The following is a 16,940-nucleotide window of genomic DNA, read 5'->3' as shown; positions in this document are numbered from 1 at the left end:
GGAGTATAGCCTGGAGGTAGAAAAGCACCTGGGTTCCACCCCCAGTACTACCACACACACACAAAAAATTTCCTTTTGTAATGCAAATAATTACCTGCTAATTATGTTGTGGATTTTTTTTCTCTTTGATTGTTAGTGGTAGTTTGTTTGTTTTAGGTTTAGATTTCCAAATAAATGGTTTCCTTAAAAACAGGGTAAATTTAGGAATAATTTCTAAAGTCATTTTTGGACTTTCTCTTCTCTGTTAAGATGCACTGATAGAAGCAGTAATTTGAGGTTTTCTGTGCTGAATATTAAGTTGGTTCTTCTCTAAAAAGAAAGTCTTGCTTAGCATGCACTGTCACATATCTGCAGAGGATTGTGACTGGTGACTGGCTCTTCATGCTAACTGCAATTTCTTAGTACCTAAGATTTGGTTTCCCTCTCCCTGCCTGGTCTGTGTTGTAGCTGGTGGACAGCGAGGTGGTTATGCTTTCTGCACACTGGGAGAAAAAGAAGACGAGCCTGATAGAGTTACAGGAACAGCTCCAGCAGCTCCCAAGCTTAGTAGCAGACTTGGAATCCATGACAGCAAATCTGGGTAAGTGCGAGGATTGACAACATTTTCAGCAGGGCCTGGTATAATTTTGTAACTTTCTAAAAATACATTGAATTCTTGGTTAACAAGGTTTTTGGGGAACATAGTGAATTTTTAGTTAACTTTATAGTCAGGTTAAGGACTAGTCAGAAAATGGTTTAAAATATAGAAATGATTTATAAAATATATCACTAATGCTTTCTACTTAATTTTCCTCAGGAAACGTGTGTGTGTGTGTGTGTGTGTGTGTGTGTGTGTGTGTGTGTGTGTGTTACTAGGGATTGAACTCAGAAGCATTCTGCCTCTGACCTATACCCCACCCCTATTTTATTTATTTATTTATTTATTTATTTATTTATTTATTTATTTATTTATTTATTTATTTTGTTGTACTGGGGTTCCTGGAAACCCTTCTCTGGGCTACACTCCCAGACCTATTATTTTATATTTTTATTTGGAAACGGGGTCTCTTAAGCCAGCGCAGCTGGCTTCTAACCTGCGCTATCCTCCTGTCTCCGCCTCCCAAGCGCGGGGATTACAAGCGTGCGCCACCATGCCTGGCTATTTTATATTTTTGAAGCAGACTCTCACTAAGTTGCTGGGGCTGACCATGAACCTGCAATCCTCCTGTCTCAGCCTCCCAAGTACTAGGATTACAAATGTGTGCCACCACACCCAGCTAGGAAACATTTAAGTTTTGTTGATTCTTCAGGTGACTCAGTACTATCTTTGCGACATTAGATTTTTCTGGTTAAAAACTTATGTGTAAAAAGTAAAAGGGATTAGTTGTTTTAATTTTTTTTTATGGTGACACTGAAGATTGAACCCAGAAGTATTCTACCTAGCCCTTTTTTATTTTCTATTATTTTATTTTTATATGATTAATTCATTTATTTTGCAGTACTGAGGGTTGAATCCAGAGGCAGTCTACCTCTGAACTATACTCCCAACCCTGTTTTTTAGACTTTATTTTGAAAAACAGTCTCACTAAATTGCAGCAGGCCTTACTAAGTAGCTGAAGCTGACTACAAACCTGCAATCCTCCTGTCTCAGCCTCCTAAGTATTGGGATGACAAGTGCATGCCACCATACCTGGCTTATTTTTTATTTTGAAACAGGGAGTATCTCACTAAGTTGCAGAGGGCCTTGCTAAGTTGCTGAGGCTGGCTGCGAATCTGTGATGTTCCTTTCTCAGTCTTGTTTTTAAAGTTTAAATCCGGCCAGGTATGGTGGTACACACTCCTTGGGAGGCTGAGACAGGACTGTCCCAGGTTTGCTGTAAGACTCAGCACCTTAGCAAAGCCCTGCACAACTTGGTGAGATCCTGTTTCAAAATAAAAAATAGAGCTGGAGGTGTAGCTCCAGAAGTAGAGTGCCTCTGTGTTCAACCCCAGCATACATACACATACAAACACTGTCTGCTAGAACATACAGGATTCTTTTTCTCTCCCAAACAGATAAGCAATCCAATAAATCCAGCTAAGTATAAACTTGAACAAATTATTTTTGTTGTTTTCTTTTGAATGTATGATGATGATACTTTGTTTTTTCTTAGGTTTGTTTTATATTCTAAGGATCTGTGTTTTACAGTGCTACATCTGAAAATAATTTTGTGGCTTACTAGTCTCAAAAGACAAGATTACAACGATTTAAAGATCTTAGCTGGCTTTCTTTTCAGTTCTAGAATCAGGCAACACTTCATTTTGTAGACTAGAATAAGTCTTCCAATGAGCCCGGCACAGTGGTTGAAGAAAGCAGAAACAAAACCCAGAGAGCACATTGGTTACTTTATAGTTGCTTTGTGTTGGGGGGGGCAGGGAGATAGAAAAGACAGAATGGTTAACATCAGGTGGCTTCAGGTTACTTTTCATGTAAGGATTAAGGTGGAGGAAACCTTTTTCTCATGCCAGGTGAAACTGGAAAATAGGGCTGTTATTTTTCTTTTTGTGTGTGTGTGTATGTGTGGTGGTACTGGGGGTGGAACCCAGAGGCTTTCTACCTCTGGGCTATACTCCCAGACCCATTTTATATTTTATTTGAAAACAGGCTTTCATTAAGTTGCTGAGAGCCTCACTAAGTAGCTGAGGCTGGCTTCGAACCTGTGCAATCCTCCTGTCTCAGCCTCCCAAGTGCGGATATTACAAGCGGGCGCCACCACACCTGGCTTGGGCTGTTATTTTTCTTATCCTGATTTTCTAAGGAAGATCAAATAGACAGCTTGGTTTCAGTTTGCTGAGGTGGAATTTTAGCATAAGTGACTCCATTTTTAATGTTTGGCATGGTATATTAAGGATGAATGCAGTAACTTAGTCCAAAACAATGATCTCCTATAATTTTTATTCAATATTGTTTTTTAACCAAGCTTAGACTCTTGGTAAAAGAAGAGGTAGAAGCTATCTACACAAGAGATAAACATGTTGAGCTAATATTTGATCTCATCTTCAGGAGAGAAGGTAAAGATACCTTATCTCCCAGGGGCATTCTATCACCAAACTATACCCCCAGTCCTATTTTTTATTTTAAAACAAAGTCTCACTGAGTTGCAAAGGTTCTCACCAAGTAGCTGAGGCTGTCTGCTGATTGTGATCCTCCTGTCTCAGCCTCCCAAATGCTGGGATTACAAGCATGCACCACTACGCCCAATTTATTAGGTACTTTACAGATATAACCTTTACTTCACACAAGGACTTTACAAAAAACCCCAAACAAACAAATAAAAAGAACCATACAAAAGTTGCTTTTACTGTCATCATTTCAAATAACAAAAACAAGGCTTGGAGAGGTCGTGAGTGGCTTGGTGTCGCACAGGCAGTATCCCAGCCTTGGGATGCTGTCCTCAGGTGATGAGGCAGTGGGACGGCCTTCCAGAAGCCCCCAGCACTACAGATGCCTCTGGGCTGGCGTTTTGTTATTTCTGAAAGCAGGGCATGGAGAAACCTACCCTCAATTCTGTGTCACTTGCTTTTCAATCAGTATATGTTTATTTGTAGATGTTCTCCTATGGTGACATTCCTTCCCCACCCTCAGCTGAGAGTTAGCTCTGTTTATGGCTAATCGTTGTTTGTTTTATACTCTACTGACCACATGCATTTTGCCATAATTATTATTTTCACAGTTAATTGATTTTAGGAGATGCAGTCCACATAAGTCTTTCTTAGACTATATTTTATCTTCATTATCAGTTAAGAATCCAGCCAGATGCAGTGGCACACATCTAGGATTGCAAGTCTGAAGCCAGCCTGGGCAACACAGGGAGGTCTTGTCTCAAAATATAATAATAAAAAGAGCTGGGAATATGACTCAGTTGTAGAGCTCCCCTGGGTTCAGTCCTCTGTATCAGGGAGGGGGGATTCAAATATGTGAAAAACATTTGATATTTATTGATACATGACCTTACTCTTTACCACTAGTATTTTGGCTTTTTATTTATTTATTTTTATTTATTTATTTTTTGGTGGTACTAGGGGTGGAACCCAGGGACCGTCTACCTCCGGGCTACACTCCCAGACCTATTGTATATTTTCATTTGGAAACAGGGTCTCTTAAGCCAGCAAGGTTGGCTTCAAACCTGCGCGATCCTCCTGTCTCTGCCTCCCAAGTGTGGGGATTACAAGCGTGCACCATCACACCCAGCGTATTTTGGCTTTTTAAACAAATGGTATAGGTTTCTCAAATGCTCACTTGAATTCTTTTTTTTTTTTTAATTAATCTGAGAAGAGCTATCATTAAAGACAAATTAAAGTGAAAGAATTCTCTGAGAATGCTGTTGTGGGCAGTAGTCACTTGTAAGTAAATTTGAATAATTTCTTCTAGTCAGTGTTTAGCTTACATCAAGCTCTTTTTGATGAGTTGATTCAGTTTGCTTAGAAGATATGTCTATAAAGAAGATGGCACTCACCAGCTTTTTACCTGCACCTACTTTGCTCTCTCAGGACCAGCTTGAGGCTGAGGAAAAAGCAAGATCTCCTCTCGTAAAAAAGTGGTCTCCTCTCGTAAAAACACCCCATATGGGTACCGGAAGGGCTGGATACCTCGGTCGTAGATGTTTTGGTAAAGGAAGTGCTTGCCCAGAGATCCATGTAGCCCAACATCCACTGGATAAGGGAAGAAAGAAAAAGGTGTCAAATGCACTGGCCAATCAGGTGGGTCCTGAAGGAGAAATTAAATGTGATGCAGTTGCTTGACAAGGACAGTCAAAAGACAAGGTCACTTATAGCAAATACACTGACCTGGTTCCAAAGGAAGTTATGAATACGGATGATCCAGACCTGCAAAGAGCTGATGAAGAAGCTATTAAAGTGATAACAGAAAAGACAAGGGTAACTTCAGAGAAATCTGTATCTCAGAAGGTTGCCACAGTGACAGCAGTTCGAGCAGTTGATAAACTGGCTCCTGCTCAGTATATCCAATACACACCATCTCAGCAAGGAGTAGCTTTCAGCTGTGGAGCTAAACAGAGGGTTATTCAGATGGCAGTAATGCAGAAGGATCCAGTGGAATCTACAAGGTTCAAGTTTAATAAGAAAATTCTCACCGGGCGTGGTGGCACATGCTCGTAATCCCCGCGCTTGGGAGGCAGAGACAGGAGGATGGTGCAGGTTCGAAGCCAGCCACACACGCTGGCTTAGGAGACCCTGTTTCCAAATAAAAATGTAAAAATATGTCTGGTAGTGTAGCCCGGAGGTAGAAGGGCTTCCAGGAACCCCAGTACCACCAAAAAAAAAAAAAAAAAAAAGAAGAAGAAAATTCTCTGAGGACCACCCTCCGCCACGCCTTCTAGCCAAAAGATGACTGTAAAGGAACAAGAGTGGAAGATTCCTCCTTGTGGTTCCAACTGGAAAGATGTAAAAGGTTATACAGTTCCATTAGACAAACGTCTAGCTGCTGATGGAAGAGGACTTCAGACAGTACGCATAAATGCAAATCTTGCCAAACTGCCTGAAGCTCTCTACATTGTAAAGCAGTGGAAATGCTGCCCAAGGAGAGAGAAAGATGGCCCAGGAAGAAAAGGAGAGACATGAGGAGACACTTAGAGAAGTGGCACTGAAAGCCAGGGAGAGGAGAGCTGGCATCAAACCCCATGCAGGAAAAGAGGATGGGGAGGCGTGTAGAGGGATGAAATGCGGCATGACAGGTGAAAAGAGAGACCATGAAAAGACAGGTGAAAAGACAGCGACCGGCATCACTCTAGGGCAGCTCCTGATAAAAGGTCAAAACTGCAAAGAAATGAAGACTGAGATCAGTGAAGTCATCACTCGTGGTGTGTCCAATCCTCGGGCCTCCAGTGAAGTTCAGCATGACCAAAGGCTCTTCAACCAGTCCAAGGGAATGGACAGTGGACTTGCAGCTGGAGAAGATGAAATTTATAATGTTTATGGTCAGGCCTGGAGAGGTAAAGGTATGGTCCAGAGTATTTATAGGTCCAGCAAAAATCTGAACAAAGACGTGTGGTGATGACCTAGAAGCCAGAATAAAGGCCAACAGTTTGTTCATGACATAGAGTTTTCTGCTTCAGACTAGAGACAGAGGGCCCAAGAAGGACCAGTCCCTTTGAGGAAGATTCTTTTGGCTTGGAAAAACTTTTAGAAGAAGCCAAACAGTAGAGTGGCTCTAAAAGACCGTCAGACAGCAGCTGCCCCAAGGAACAAGAGCATGAAGACAAGAGGAGGAAAGAGTGGGCACCTCTAGTATAAATAAACTCTTACCAGAACCCCGATGATCAAGCCACAGGGACACTCTGTAAATGGTCAGGATAAAACCAAACCTGGGCACCAAGTCTCAGTGCTACTTTTTATTATAGGATATAGGAAGATTTAAAATTCTACTTTGGATTTTTTAGTTTTTTTTTTAATAATGGGTTGTGTTTATGCTTTTCCCACCTTTTGGCATTTATAGAACACATGGAATTAAGACCACTTCCTTTTGTGTGCCACTAGTAGTGTGGGGCAATATTTTGTATAAGAACAGCTGTTTATGAATAAAATTACCCCAACCATGAGGAGTAGAAGAATGTTCACATGTTGGAACTGTGCTACTAAATTAATATTATAATATTTTACTTTGGAGAAAGTAAGGTCTTTGTGCAACTATTCCTTTCAAATAAAAACATTTAGGCAAAAAAAGATATGTCTAAAATACAGATAGTTGGTTTACATATATATTGCCAATCAGATTATTCATTAGTATCTGAAATAACAAGCTACCTCTGGAGTTTACTGCTGTTATTTGCCTAATATTTCTACTTAATAATGAGCAACTAATAATGCAAGATGGCAAGTAAAAACTTGGAGTTCTAAAGACCGTATGTTTGTTGACCTAGAATAAGCTCAGAGAGATGTTTTGAGATTTTGAGACTTATAGATAATCAAGATTCATGAAAGCAGTGATGCTGTTACAGTAGGACATTATGAAGACAGATTCTGGGGATAGGTTTTATAAGTATATTGCTCTTGTTAATGTACTTTATGAGTCCATGTTAATGAGCTTATGCATCATTTTTATTTATTTTTTTGTTGGTGGTGCTAGGGACTGAACTAGGGCTTTGCGTCTGCTAAGCACATTCTCTATCACTGAGCTACACCCTGGCCCTAGACATCAATTTTAGACATTGGAAGCACTTAAGTGTTTTAAGTGTTTATTCATATACTATTGGGTTTTATTTATTTTGTAGCTTCAGAATATCTTGTTATCACCTAAATATCTTGACACAATATTTCAAGGCTTAAATAGTCAAGCAATAGTTAAAAAACAAAAAAGCAACTTGGAGAAAAATATTAATTGACCTTAACCATATTTTCTACCCTCTCACTGTCAGATCTAATATCATATCCAGTCAGTCTCTCCATTTCTAAGCTGTACCTCTTTTGGTCTTGCCTTTCTCTCTGGAGGGTCTGCCCTTATTAAAGAGTAAGAGATTTATATTATGTGAGCAATTTAGATTTTTGATGATGCTTTGAGCTATGCTATCCTGTGGCTTAATAAATATAACTCCTGGCTATCCCCCTTAGGAATTGTTAAGCAACAATGGCTAATCTATTTATATTGATTATTTATGTGATGTGATCCATCTAGCTTACAAAGGCCTGTTTAATTGATAGTTACTATTAAGGCTGTCATGTAAGAAAGAAATGATAAAGGTATGCCAGAAACTGCAAAACAAAGAACAGAGACTCTCAGGTCTGGGATTGTTCCTCGGTCTCACAGCTCCCTAATGGTGAGACTGGTGCAGATTTTTTAACTGCTCCAAGCTTTATAGCTTCCTTGTTTGCAACATAAGGGTCAAAACGCAGTCGGCTCTTTATATATGTTGGTTCCACATCCTTGGATTCAGCTGACTGCAGATAGAAAATATTTGTAAAAAAAAAATGTGTCTGTATTGAACATGTATATACTTTTTTCTAGTCATTAATCCCTAAGTAATACAGTGTAGCAACTGTTTACATAATATCTTTACATCGTATTAGGTGTTATATGTAATCTAGAAATGATTTAAGGTAAATAGAGGATATATATAGGTTATATGCAGTACTCCATCATTTCATATAGAGGACTTGAACATACAAGAACTTTGGTATCCATGGGGGTCTGGGAACCAATCCTTCGAGGACACTGAGGGATGGCTGAACCTCATACCTAGGTTAAAGGATTAAATGAGATTTTAGGTGTAAAGCACAGCACAGATGCATCAGGCATCTGCTGTGGGTCAGCTGCTGTCTGTAGGCCCTGAAGATGCAGCAGAGAACCAGGATGTTACCTGCCATCAGAATTCTGACATTCTAGTGGGAGCCTCTCTAGTTCTGGCTGGTTACAAAGCTGCCTTTCTGTGACTACAGTGGATGGATATTGTGAATTTTAGCCTGTGTTGCAAAACAGTTGAATGCAAAACTATTGCATTAAGTGTCGTGAGATGAACAGTGTAGTACCCTTTGTGGTAAAAGATAGTGGCATGAGGATGAAATGAAATATTTTATCCCAATTCTACCCAGATGCTTTCTTGTTCTATGAAATTACTGCAGTGTATGTTTTATCATAAAACTGGGAAAATATGTTTGAAGTGTTATATTTATTAAGTTATCTTGAATTTCCACTAGAGGGTAGTCTAATCCTACTTCTGTATTGAAGTTTAAACTACCAAGGGTTTGGCTTTTGCATTTTCTCTATTTTGTATATTGTTTCTTCATCTAAAGCAGAAAATTCTGTTCTTAGCTAACATGGTGATGACAGGGAATGGCAGCCATATGCTGAGTTTATATCTTTCTTTTAATCTGACCTGATACATTAGTAGTTTTGCTTTCTTCTGTGCAGAATTTGAGGACATTGCACAGCTAGACTGTTACAGCTGTTACTCTTTCGTGAACTAGATTATTTTATGGCCCAGGTTCTGTTCTGAAATTGTACCCTTCAAAGGGCATGCTAACTCTCTTTAGACACCTTTTGTACTGCAGGTATCTCATTGTTCTGCAGTGACTTTTGTAAGTTTTCTTATTACCGTACCATCATTACCATATTGCCTCAGTACATAAAAGCATAGCATAGCATTTGAAGACTCTTGCCATCTTTTAGTAGCTGGCCTCTCAGACCTTTAGGTTTGCAGCCAGGGAAGATTTCTTTGTTCCATGAGGCTAATTATTTTAGGGAAGATTTCTTTGTTCCATGAGGCTAATTATTTTATTAGAAAGGAACTCATTAAGTTCAAAATAATTTTAGCATGCTGCTTCATTCTTCATCTACTAGTGGCTACACGATAGACACTAAATATTTAAAACAAATGGCACAAAGAAAACTTCCAAGCAGAATCGCTCTTCCTCTGGGAGTCTCCTCACAGAGATGGATGGAGCTCTTTCTTGCAGTGTCAGGCATTCCCAAATGGCTCTTCCCAATAGAATCTTACCTATCATTTCCACTGATCACTAAGGGAGACATATGCTCTTGTTACAGTGTGCAAAATGGTGAGGCCTGAGCTCCTTGAAAAGGTAGATTTGGGTCCATAGAGGCCTGCTAGTGTTTTGGATACTAAATTACAAAACTTACTCATATATGCAAAACTGATTTTGTAACAGGAAATGAGCAGATTGTGATAGGGAAATTAAATTCCTGCCAGTTTAAATTCAATACTTAGAATATAGAATATATATTCTGTATGTGGTTATAATAATATAAAGATGCTGGGCAAAGTAGTGCACGCTTGTAATCCCCGCACTTGGGAGGCGGAGACAGGAGGACCGCGCAGGTTTGAAACCAGGCTTAAGAGACCCTGTTTCCAAATAAAAATATAAAATAGGTCTGGGAGTGTAGCCCAAAAGTAGAAGGGTTTCCCCACCCAATAATAATAATAATATAAAGATTTTTTAAGAGTTTTAATATGCAAACTTAATTCTTCTATTTTTTATTATTAATTTCAAGCTTGTCAAGAGTTAAAATGGGCTGGGCACAGTGGCATATGCCTGTAATCCTAACTACTTGGGAGACTGAGGCAGGAGAATCACAAGATTGAGGCTAGCCTGGGCAATTAGACCCTATCTCAAAAAGAAATGAAAAGAGCAGGGTATATAGCTCAGTGGTAGAGCACTTGCCTAGCGTGTGTGAGGTCCAGGGTTCAATGTGCAGTTCCACTAAAAATAAGAATTTTTAGAATAAAAAAATAGTATCATGGTTTTAATGTTTTATAAGTTCTCTGTCTATGTTTGACTTAGTACTTTTACAAAATTTAGCATAAACTTTAACAATTTAAATTAGGTGAACATAAAACATAGACTTATTGTCTAGGTTATTTTATATTATAGAATCATAGAATCACTCTATCACCAGAAATTATTCTTTATTGAATTCAGTAGAATAGATATTAGCGATCATAAAGATACAAGGACACAGTCTTTACCCTTGAGACCTTTACCGATTCCTGAGAGAGATGAGTGTACACAAATGATCATGGGATATCAGGACATTGGTTCTGTGAGGCTCAGAGCTGAGGAAGCAGAGGAGGACGCGGGCCTGTGGTCTGGAGGCAGGGCTGGAGTTAGTAGGGTGGGGGTTGAGGCCAAGCAGGGGCACTTAGCAACAGGCCAGGTGAGGAGGTGGGGTGTGCTGGCTCTTTCTGGCCTGGAGAGTGGTCCTGTTTTACTGGAGGGTAGAATATGTGAAGAATGGCAGTGAGGTTGTAACTGTACACTGTAGTCTGAAGGTGATAGGTCCTGAATGCTAAGTTAACTTAGTTCTGAAAGGACTCAAAAGTCTTCAAAACTTTTTAAAGGGCAGGACTTAAATAAGAATTTGGGGGTAGCGATAAAGTGACCACTGACAACCCAAACATCTTAAATACACCATTGAACAGAAGAATTCTTATCCTGCTGTTGGCCTATTTGGAAGGACATTTCTTTCTCATTAGGAGTTCCAGGTTAATACTGAACTACTCACATGTTTTCACCTCTCCCCATGTTACTCCTATAGAGGGATGACTGGGACAGCAATGTACAATATATACTCAGAACAGAGTTCTATCCATGAGAAATTAACTGGCCTGCCTAGGGGTCATCTTCAGATTCCTGGCTTCATTAACTCTGCGATCGGCCAACAGAGATGGAATCTAAATGGAAATTGCTATCTGTCCAAATAAAAATTACATGCATAAAAAGAACATGTATTTTCTAATACAAAGTAATTACTGACTGTTTCTTTTTATTTGTTTGTTTGTTTTTTTGTGTTGGTACTGGGGATGGAACCCAGGGCCATCTACCTCTGGGCTACACTCCTAGACCTATTTTATATTTTTTATTTGGAAACAGGGTCTCTTAAGCCAGCAGAGGCTGGCTTTGAACCTGCGCTATCCTCCTGTCTCAGCCTCCCAAGCGTGAGGGTTACAAGTGTGCACCACCACGCCCGGCGACTCTATTTCTTTTTAAAAAATAATTTAAGGGCTGGTAATGTAGCTCAGTAGTAGAGCATTTATCTCTCATAAGTAAGGCCTTAGGTTCAATCCTCATCACTGCAAAAAGAAAAATCATTTTAAATTTAATCATCTTCATGTATCCCAGGGGATCTTCAGTCTGAGAACATAGCTCAGAGTATAATTTGTATGAGTTTATCAGGAAGAAATGAAAAGGTTATTGATATTTTGATCTGTTAAATTCATAGATATTGTTTATATCATGATTGCTACTGTCAGCAGTTACTACTTTTAAGTGGCTTTTGTAAAACTTAGTTTTTTTAAAAATGTTTTCTTGTGCCGGGCGTGGTGGAGCAAGCTTGTAATCCCCGCGCTTGGGAGGAGGAGACAGGAGGATTGCACAGATTTGAAGCCAGCCATGCTGGCTTAAGAGACCCTGTTTCCAAATAAAAATATAAAAAATAGGTCTGGGAGTGTAGCCCAGAGGTAGAAGGGTTTCCAAGAACCCTAGTACCACACACACACACAAAAAAATGTTTTCTTGAGCTGGGTATGGTGGCGCACACTTGTAATCCCAGCATTTGGGAGGCTGAGCCTGGAGGATCGCGGTTCGCGGACAGTCTCAGCTACTTAGTGAGGCCTTCCACAACTTAGTGAGACCCTGTCTCAAAATAAAGAATAAATAGGGCAGGGGGTGTAGTTTGGAGGTCAAATGCCCCTGGGTTCCATCCCTAGACCCGCAAAAAGGAAAAAAAAAAAAGTTAATGTTTTTAATACTCATTCATTAACTAATTGCTAACTGTTGAGTGCTAAGCTTAGAATGTGTGTTGTGAGCCCCAGGTGTGTTGTGAGTCCCATGTTCTTGCTCTTAACTCATTCTCTAGATGCCAAGGGTACATGCATGATACCAAAAGAACCAAGTACTTTAGAGTTAAGTGGAGCTTAAGGCTTGCCTTTCATCTTTGCATCCCAGTGACTGGGATATGTCAGTGGGTGTTCATTCATAGTTATGAGGCTGCTTGACTTCTAAAAGCTTTGACTGCTAAAGTATTTCTGTTCGATGAGAAAACAGCTGTCCTTATCCCTATAATCATGGTTAATTTAGCTTCCTATCAACTGGAAATCATGTAGACTCAGTTTACATTCAGACTGCTTTTCTGCTAGCCGTGTGGCAGTGGGCAGGACATCCTTTTTCCAATAAAGATGCAAAGCTGTGTGTTCTGGAGACAAAGTTGTGTGGTGAAACACCGACTAGTCAACTGGCAGGTAGAGCTGAGTCTCCTCCCTGCCCAACCATTGACTAACCCAGTAACGGTGTTTACCAAATATCTGAACATCTCTTTCATACCTTAGAGACTTGTGTATGTGAGATGCCAGAGGCAAAACAATGCTGAAGTAACTTGGAATCATAAATGTTAAAACATGTCGGTATAATTTGTGTTCATTGTATCTTGCTGTGTTCTCATTATGAGAAAATTGGCCCTTTACGTGTGGTATATGGGATCATTAGGCTGTAACAGCAGACTAGTCGAGGTATTTCATTTCTTTGTCATCCTGGTTAATGAGGTATTTGTTGTAGAAATCTGCATCTTGAAGGTGTTTGAAATACACTCAGAAAAGAAATTTTGAAATGTTTTATTGTTGGTCATTGAATTTTATTTTGCTTTAAGAACGTTTAATAAAAAATGGTAAGTAAATGTAAAACAATCTCAACAATTTGAACTTTTACCTTTGTGACAGTTTTTTTTTTCTTCATGATCAAGAATTCTGACTTGTGATTTTTGTTTCTTTTTATCTTTTCAGCTCATTTAGAGGCCAGTTTTGAGGAGGTAGAAAACCACCTGCTGCATCTGGAGGACCTGTGTGGGCAGTGTGAGTTAGAGAGATACAAACATGTTCAGTACCAGCAGCTGGAGAACTACAAGAAAAGTAAGAGGTGAGTTTGAAAGATTGGTCCCAGTATTCATTTTCAGTCTCAAATTTCTCTATATTGCTTTAGGTACTATTGTTTGTCCGGGTGGACTGATAGAAGACAAAGGTTTCAACATGTAGAGCTCATTAATAAGGCATCTGAAAGTTTTTTTTTTTTTAACCACAATTTGTTGCCATTTTACGGACATGTGTTGAAAACACTAAGGATGGGTATCTCCAGTGTGAAGGTGTACGGGAGCCAAGCAGAGGGCAGTGTTTCCAACACAGCAGGAGCATTGTGTAGTTTTCTCCAGTGGCAAGGGGCTGGGCTGCTGTTTCCTCCTGAATTAGTTGAGCAGGAGGAAGGATCCTGAGCACGGGCTGTGGAGAGGGGCTGGATGGCTTTGAAATGGCGCTGAATCTCAGCTGTCACATGCCAGCTTGGCCTCCAGGCACATTAATCTCTGTTGGTGTCAGTATCACTGGCATATGATGGGGATATTAACATACCCATCTCATAGAGTTGTTGTGAGGACTAAATGAGGTAACTAGTGTTTAGTTCAATTAGTGCTCTGGTTAGAATAATGATTGTTATCACCCTGTCTCAAAAATAAAAATTGAGCCGGGCTTGGTGGCGCACGCTTGTAATCCCTGCGCTTGGGAGGCAGAGACAGGAGGATAGCACTGGTTCGAAACCAGCCCCGCTGGCTTAAGAGACCCTGTTTCCAAATGAAAATATAAAATAGGTTTGGGAGTGTAGCCCGGAGGTAGAAGGGTTTCCAGGAACCCCAGTACCACCAATAAATAAATAAGTAAATATAAAAAAATAAAAATTGAGCCGGGCGTGGTGGCGCACGCTTGTAATCCCAGCGCTTGGGAGGCTGAGACAGGAGGATGACACAGGTTCGAAGCCAGCCTCAGCTACTTAGTGAGGCTCTCAGCAACTTTGTGAGACCCTGTTTCCAAATAAAAGTATAAAATAGGTCTGGGAGTATAGCCTGGAGGTAGAAACTGTGGGTTCCACCCCCAGTACTGCAATAATAATAATAATAATAATAATAATAATAATAATAATAATAATAGAAAAGGAAAAGGACTGGGGATGTAATTCAGTGATAGAGTGTTTGCCTACTATGTGTGAGGGCCTGGGTTCATTCTCTGGTCCCCAAAGATAAAAAGACAAAACCAAAAAATGAAGATTTGGAGATAAGAAATGTTATTCATTTGTTCTTTTTCCCACCATTACCCAATGACCTATACAATTAGTACATTATAATTTATGTTACAAGATGAAAATTAATTTAGGTGTAAAATAGCATTACCTGTAATTTAAGTAAAAACTGAAACGTACTGAACATCTCTTAATGTGTTTCCTATCACTGAAATGGCAAAACATTTGTCTTTTGAGTTAGAATCAAGTGGTAGTCAGCACTGTCCTTAGAGTCAGAAGACCCCAGTCCCTCATGCTTCACTGGTTACTGTGTCCTTGGGCATGCCATCCACTGTATTTTATGCCTTGTACTGTTGTAAAGCTTTACTTAGTCTGGAACCTTCTTGAGTAGCATTTGACAGCCTTTAAAAATTGTCCTTTTAGTGAACTTAAATGTGGTAAACAGATTTGTCGATAATGCCTGTTACCCTGAAATGTGTAAGAAGAAGTGTGCTAATTGAGGACTAGCAGTTTATAATTGGTAGCTTGAACTTGACAAGTCATAGTAAATGTTTCATACTCTAATAGGCTAAATTTTTCAGTTATTTTCTATTTTCAAGAATAGCATGAAATCAATGTAGAATGTCTTAATTTTTATTTTATTTTATTTTATTGTGGTACTGGGGGTGGAACCAAGAGGCTTTTCTACCTCTAGGCTATACTCCCAGACCTTTTTTATATTTTATTTGGAAACAGGGTCTCACTAAGTTGCTGAGAGCCTCACTAAGTAGCTGAGGCTGGCTTCTAACCTGTGTGACGCTCCTGTCTCAGCCTCCCAAGCTCGGGATGACAAGTGTGAGCCACCAGGCCCGGCTACATTACATTTTTAATACTAAGAATCATGGTAAGAAGTTCTAAGGATAATAAATTTAACTAATACTTTGTTTGACTTTCTAAGACTTTATCTGAAAACAATAGTATGTGTATTTATTTTTTAATAGATACAGGTCATCTTAATAAAATAAATACTTACCAAGAAATGCCAGTACATTTTATATCTAATTGTCTAGTAAGATACTAGACTGATTTAAGTTGAAGTCATATTTCTATCCTGAAATAATTATTACTGATCTGATTCAAAATTATTAAATGAAGTACACTTTTGATTATTGCGAAAATCTTTGGAGACTTAAGCTTGAATTTCCTTTCTGCTACTTGCTACCTGTTTGACTTTTGCAAATATTCTATCATCTTTCTTATCTATAATAATGAGAATTTCTAGGATTTGGGATTTGAGGTGGTTAAGAGCAGGCCTCTTTAGCTCACTGAATCACTAGAAATTCTAAATTCTAATAAATTTGCTTCTCTGAATATAATAAATATAAAACATGGCTTAAATCTTTATCAACTGTAATCTTTCTGAAATATTTTTTGTGTGTGTGTGTGTGGTACTGGGGATGGAACCTAGGGACATTCTACCTCCGAGCTACAGCCCCAGCCCTATTTTTAATTCTTTATTTTGAAACAGCGTCTCACCAAGTTGCAGAGGGCCTCACTAAGTAGCTGAGGGTGTCCATGAGCCGCAATCCTCCTATTTCAGCCTCCTAAATGCTGGGATTACAAGCATGCGCCATCAGGCCCAGCTCTTTCTGAAACTCTTAACCTATTTTATTCAGCAGATGAAAGCACAAAGTATGTTTTTTAAAATTAAAAAAAAAACTTTATGGAAGCAATTTAGATTATTTACATGACTGATTAATTGTTGGTTGTAGTGTAAATAATTTGGGTACAATACCAAGAGAATTAAACAGTTTTATTCAGTCAAATATAGATTAACCAAAATATCTTTTAATGAATCATGTAGAACATTTACTATTCAGAGATGTTTTATTTACATTTAAAGCTCTTCTTATGCAATACTGAAGAATCAAAATGGGGAATATGTGAATGCTAATGTCATTACACCACGATAGTTCTATTAGTACAGAACTTTCATTTAACACAATTGATTGAACAGTCATTTATCTTTACTGGAACCTCACTAAAATGATAAAGTTAAAAGTTATAATTCAGAAGAACAAGAAGATGGAAGAGGAGATATCCATAGACCAGAGATGGCATCAGCGATTTGGAAGACGGGATGTGGATAGATAGGTATGGGCGGACCTAGTGATGCAGGCTGAAGCCGAAGCTGAGCCTTGAGCGCCTGCAGAGGGGACTTTGGAAACATGCTGCTGTGTTCCTCCAGCTCTGCAAATGCGCAGGATGGAAGGCAGCCTGAAAGATGCTGGAAGCAGGAGAACTGGCTGAAGATGCATATGTGGGAAGTTAGATCCCCAGGCCTCTGCCCAGCCCGCTAATTACCCACACCCCAGCAACTCAGGTAGTGTGGGAGCTCACCTGAGGGGCTCTAGGCCTGA

The 16,940-nt window shown here is 39.4% G+C and overlaps 1 protein-coding gene and 1 pseudogene across 2 annotated transcripts in view; both read left to right on the top strand.

The window, feature by feature from the left end:
• Window positions 1-16,940, top strand: part of DTNBP1 (dystrobrevin binding protein 1) — a gene marked incomplete at both ends in the record, with an annotated part of 121,662 nt that overhangs the window by 23,071 nt on the left and 81,651 nt on the right. Inside the window, 2 exons of the mRNA XM_080710283.1 lie at window positions 448-580; window positions 13,263-13,395. Coding sequence (XP_080566409.1) covers window positions 448-580; window positions 13,263-13,395 — 266 coding nt within the window. The remainder of the gene's footprint in view (window positions 1-447; window positions 581-13,262; window positions 13,396-16,940) is intronic.
• Window positions 4,465-6,270, top strand: LOC308273649 (SNW domain-containing protein 1-like; annotated as a pseudogene). The gene is made up of 2 exons: window positions 4,465-5,116; window positions 5,333-6,270. The product of its transcript is annotated as an SNW domain-containing protein 1-like (transcript).

The sequence above is a fragment of the Muscardinus avellanarius genome, assembly GCF_963383645.1.
Source record: "Muscardinus avellanarius genome assembly, chromosome: 14".
Taxonomy (NCBI): Eukaryota; Metazoa; Chordata; class Mammalia; order Rodentia; family Gliridae; genus Muscardinus; species Muscardinus avellanarius.
This window is presented reverse-complemented; position numbering and strand designations above follow the sequence as displayed.